The following is a 5,208-nucleotide window of genomic DNA, read 5'->3' as shown; positions in this document are numbered from 1 at the left end:
TGTGTCCAGTTGCTGCTTCAGCCTCTTCTGTGGCTTTCGTGCCCAAAGAGGAAGGGTCACCCTCTCGCCCAGGCCTGTGCATCAGCATCTCCTGACCACGGTGACTTCAGCCCTAGGGCTGCGACTCTGAAAGCTGAGCTGGTTTTTGGCCTGTGAGGCTGAAGTGAGATGTCTCCTCTGTGGCTGCGCGGTTGATATAATCAAGGCAAAGTCTTCGACATATAGCTGGTCCCCTATAGAACTGGTCAGCTGTGTGGCAGCTGTCTCCATGCCACTGACTGGATGTGTGTGCAGCACAGGGCGGCTTGTCTTGTGACCTGCAGCGCCTAGCCCAATTACTTGAGCTGTTGCTGCTTCCTGTGACTCCCTGGCCACGTGTGTGCCGGGATGCTTCCTGGGAAGCAGGGCCGGGCTCATTTGCCTCTGGTGTGCCCTAGTTTTCCTGCCCCAGCTGGAGCCTGGCTCCTGGGAGCTATGGCAGGCAGGTCCCAGCTGAGCTGGTGGGCTGTGAGGCAATACACAATTCCTCTTGCCACAGCCCTGCTGCCTTCCTGCTCCCTCCTGTTGCCCAGTATGAGTTGTGGTGTTGCTGGGGTGGGCAGCTGGATGAGCTGCCTGGGGGTGGCAGGGCAGAGGCTGCCTGGCTGTAGAAGAGGGCTGATGGAGGATGCATGTGAGGAGCCAGTCTGTGTACTTCTGGCTGTGTCACCTGACAGGTCCACTGGACTCCCCTGCTGTCAGCAAATGTGGTGTGTGTCTGGTTTCTGTGGCTGCTTCCTAGGATCACCAAACCCTCCCTGCTGCTGGCATGGGAGAGAGTGCAGCATGCTGCTGTTGCTGCTGTTGCGGGCAGCGGGTGAGGGCATTGGGGGAAAAACTTGTGTCTGCTTCCCTCTGGGCTACGGGGGCCTGAGCTGTCCCAGCTGGTATATGCTTCCCCAGCCCTGGTGGTTGTTACTCCAACTGCTGGCTGTGCCTCTGGGCTGGCATGGCTCCCTTTGTCTTGCTGCTGGCGCCAGGCAGGCCTGTGTTCCCTGCCAGGGCTGGTCCCAGCACGGGTCTGTCTGAAAGGGGACACTCTGCTGCCAGGCTTCTGGCCTCCGCTTCCACGCTGTCCCTGCCTGGCTGGGCCTTGCTCCTTTGGACTGGCTCCACAGAGCACAGGGCCCCATGCTGCCAGAGCTCCTGACAAGCCTCTTGCAGGCTCATATCCAAGGACATGTTGGCAGTCATGTGCCTTCACTTGGGGCTGATGAGAGGATTGCCTTCCTGCCTGCTCAGGGGAAGTGGCCTCCCCCGTGTCATCTGGGGGTGGGTGAAGTGGTCCTGCTCCCTCAAACTCTTCCTCTTTCTCTTCCTGGTGGACAAAACCTTGCTCCTGCCTGCCCTGGGCTGGCTGCTGGCTCCTGCCAGACTAGGATTGCACTGGGGTCCCCTGCTGAGGTGCTGGGACTCATGTCAACTCATGTTGTGGCAGGAGCTCAGCTTGGGGAAGTGCCACCCACTCAGGCCAGGGTTGGCACCAGCTGTGGGGAGAAGGGCTGGTCATATGCACGACCAGGAGTCACCCCAGAGCAGGGGCTGCCAGCCCAGAGCTGCTGCACAGCTCTCCAGGGATGCCTGGCTCTCAGGGGAGCAGGTGGCCCTGCTCCTGCCCTGGCCCTTGTCTCAGCTGTGTGGCTTGGCAATGCTGGCTTGGTGACAGTGCAGCACCTAGCATGAGGTTTCTGTGCCCTCTGCAGCAGTGGGGTACCTGTGCTGCTGTCACCACTGCTGGGTTGATGTGCGTGAGGCTGGATTGAGGGCCTGGGGCTGCTGGTGGCCAATTTGGAACTGCCTGTGCCCTCTTGCCTTCAGTGTACCCAGAGAGCCAGCCCATCTGCTGTCTCTAGCTGGGCCCCCCAGCACAGAGCCGTGGGCTCCTCAGGGGTCCTCCAGCTGCTTGGCTGTTCTGGTCCCATTTCCTCTGGTCAGTTTGAGATCAGCTCCATTCAATGGATTTTGGAGCCAGGGCAGGGATTGCTATTGCTATCCCTCTCCCTCCCCTGTGTGGACATAATGAGCAGTGGTGAGCAGTAGCTCTCCCCAGCCATCCAAAGGTCACTGAGGTGGGACTGGGATGTTTACCAGGGGACAGCATCATCACTGGTGTCTTTTGGGACAAGGAGGGTTGTTTCCAGGCATGTATGTCGGGTATGAAGGCACTGGCTGGGGAAGGGTTTGTCCCAGCCCCTGCCTGCCTCTCTCCTGGGAGTTGTGAGGTCTGCCTGGTCCCAGGGGCTGGTAATTGCCCAGGCAAGGGGCTATTCTGGGCCCGTTCCTGAGTGTCCCCACTGTGGGCTGACTCGGGGGGAGTGTCCTGACTCTGCCTTGAGTCAGCACTCGTCTCTCCCGCTTACAGAAAATCATCGGTGTCTTCAAGCCCAAGAATGAGGAGCCGTACGGGCAGCTGAACCCCAAGTGGACCAAGTGGCTGCAGAAGTTGTGCTGCCCGTGCTGCTTTGGGAGAGACTGCCTTGTCCTCAACCAGGGCTACCTGTCGGAGGCAGGCGCCAGCCTGGTGGACCAGAAACTGGAACTCAACATTGTTCCCCGCACGAAGGTGAGGGGACAGCTGCTGGCATCTTGTCCTGGGGAGGCTTTTGTGTGCTTCCGCACAGCTTTGCTTGCATTTTGTCTGGTGGCACTGCTGACCTCGGAGGTGTTGTGTTGAGAGCTCTGGACCAGGACTGCTCCTGCTCAAGATGTGGGAATCCTTGTGCTGGGCAGAGCCGTGGGAAATGCTGTGTCTTGGTTTTATCAGCCAGTCCTGTGACAGTTGCCAGGTGCTCCTGCTGACATCTGTGCTCCTGTCCCCCCAGGTGGTGTATCTGGCCAGTGAGACCTTTAATTACAGTGCCATCGACAGGGTGAAGTCCCGAGGAAAGAGGCTGGCCCTGGAGAAAGTGCCGAAAGTTGGCCAGCGTTTCAACCGCATTGGTCTGCCGCCCAAGGTAGGGCTGCCGGCCTCCACACCTGCCTGTCGCTGCTCCTCCATCCCCTGCGGCCTCCTGTAATGCAGCCTCTCCTTGCTTCAGGTGGGCTCCTTCCAGCTCTTTGTGGAAGGCTACAAGGATGCTGACTACTGGCTGGGGGGGGGTTTTTTTTTTTAGGCGCGGACCCACTCCCGGAGAACACCAACCGGCAGCTGCTGCTGCAGTTTGAACGGTTGGTCGTGCTGGACTACATCATCAGGAACACAGGTAGGGCTGGCTGCCTGATGTGGGACGCTGCCTGCTTCTTCATGTCCTGCCAGCTGGAGAAAGTGGGGGCAGGCAGGGGCTTGGCATCTCTTCCTGGCACCCAAAACTCCTCTCAACACCACTGGGTTGCTGCCAGGTGGCAGCTGCCTCTAGGTAGAGTGCAGCTGCTGTGGCTGCCCACCACCATGGCCGTGATCTGGTTGCTGGCCTGTGTTCTGGGAGCTGTGGATCTGCCAGGATGCTGGGGTGATCTTGCCATCTTGCAAGGATCTGGGGACATCCAGAGATCCAGCACCTGACTGTGCCCCAATATCCTGTCTCACGCTGGGCTTCTGAGTTCCTGCCAGGCTGGAAGGGGTCAGGGTGGCACTCTGGGGCTTGCAGGCTGAGTTTTCTCTTTCAAGCTGGGGATATGTGGACCTCTCCAGTCTCCAGGGCTGGTTGTGTGGGGGTTGATGTGGCTTGCCAGGCCTGCAGCAAGCTCAAGGGTTCTGGCATAGAGGTTGGGCTTAAAACTGGTCTGTCTCACTTCTGGGTTGGAGGAGAAGTAATCTGCCCAGCATGGTACAGGCAGGCCCTGGTGCTGACACAGCTGGTTTTATCTCCCTGCAGATCGGGGCAATGACAACTGGCTCATCAAGTACGACTGTCCCCTGGACAGCGCGGGTGTGCGGGTGAGCAGCTCTTCCTGGGCAGGGGCTCTGCGGGGGGCTCTGCTCCTGCAAGCTGCCTGCTTGGCAGGAGGGCTGGGAGTTTCCCAGCTGGCTTGGGTTTCCAGGTGTGCAGAGGCTTGACTCTGTCTCCTGGGCCTTTTGTCACCCTCTGCGTTGGTGGTTTGTGGCCTCGTGGGACTTTGTGGGGATGCAGCTGGGCTCTGTGTGAGAAATTGGTGTTGCTGGACCTGTGCATCCTTGGGGTGAGGCCTGGAGTGGGGAAGCAGCTTTGTGTCCCTCCCACCAGAAGCAGACAATGTTTCCCTGTGGGCAAGGGGCCACGCAATGGGTGAGAGGCTGCTGTGCGTCTGTGGTATCAGGGCTGCAGGGAGTGGGAGAGGGACTGTTCTTGCTGGGGGCGCCTCCTTGTGACATGCTTGGCTTCCTTCCAGGACAGCGACTGGGTGGTGGTGAAGGAGCCCATCATCAAGCTGGCTGCTATAGACAACGGTTTGGCCTTTCCCTTGAAACACCCGGACTCCTGGAGAGCATGTGAGACCCTCAGGCTGTGCCAGGGCACCTTGGCAAGCCATACAACTCTGTACTCGGGCATCCTTCTCAGGGGGTGGAGAGGAGAGGGCTAGTGCTGTCCCTCTGCAAACCTTCTGGGTTCATGGGAAACTCTGCCTCAGCAGAGGCTGCAAGAAGCGGGTGCTGGACCCTGTGTCCTAGACACAGCTGACCTGGCACCCAGGGGCATGTAGCACCATCCTTTGCCTTCCCCAGCTCTAATATCTCCTGCTTCCTCCCACAGATCCATTCTACTGGGCATGGCTGCCCCAGGCCAAAATCCCCTTTTCACAGGAGATCAAGGACCTGATCCTTCCCAAGATCTCAGACCCCAACTTTGTCAAGGACCTGGAGGAAGATCTGTATGAGCTCTTCAAGGTGAGCTGAGGGAGCGGGTGAGGATGGCTTGGGAGGAAGAAAAGCATGGGTGGTGTTGGGGAGCTCCATGTCAAGGCTGCAGGGGACAGAAAGGTGGCCAAGCTCCTGACAGTGTTTCTGGGCTGAGGCATAGCAGGGTTATCCCTCTGCTGGGAGCTGAAGATTCAGTGTGGGGAGAAGCAGGAAACCCATGGGACAGGAGGAGAGGCAGGCTTGCTTGGGGAATAGGCATCTCTTGCAGTCTGGGGCAGCAGGTGGATCCCACTATGTTCTCTGCTTTCTCTCTTGTAGAAAGATCCTGGCTTTGACAGGGGACAGTTTCACAAGCAGATTGCTGTCATGAGAGGCCAGGTAAGCTGTGTGTA

General features: G+C 58.8%; 1 protein-coding gene across 1 annotated transcript in view; it reads left to right on the top strand.

Moving 5' to 3' along the window:
- Positions 1-2,401: 2,401 nt before the first annotated feature.
- Positions 2,402-5,208, top strand: part of PI4K2A (phosphatidylinositol 4-kinase type 2 alpha) — a gene marked incomplete at its 5' end in the record, with an annotated part of 3,096 nt that continues 289 nt past the window's right edge. Inside the window, 8 exon segments of the mRNA XM_010286562.1 lie at positions 2,402-2,602; positions 2,862-2,993; positions 3,078-3,146; positions 3,149-3,242; positions 3,855-3,916; positions 4,348-4,447; positions 4,710-4,843; positions 5,135-5,194. Of these exon segments, the coding sequence (XP_010284864.1) occupies positions 2,402-2,602; positions 2,862-2,993; positions 3,078-3,146; positions 3,149-3,242; positions 3,855-3,916; positions 4,348-4,447; positions 4,710-4,843; positions 5,135-5,194 (852 nt within the window).

This window comes from Phaethon lepturus, unplaced genomic scaffold (genome assembly GCF_000687285.1).
Source record: "Phaethon lepturus isolate BGI_N335 unplaced genomic scaffold, ASM68728v1 scaffold38064, whole genome shotgun sequence".
NCBI lineage: Eukaryota > Metazoa > Chordata > Aves > Phaethontiformes > Phaethontidae > Phaethon > Phaethon lepturus.
The sequence above is the reverse complement of the archived record's forward strand: the minus strand, read 5'-3'. Positions and strand labels throughout refer to the sequence as shown.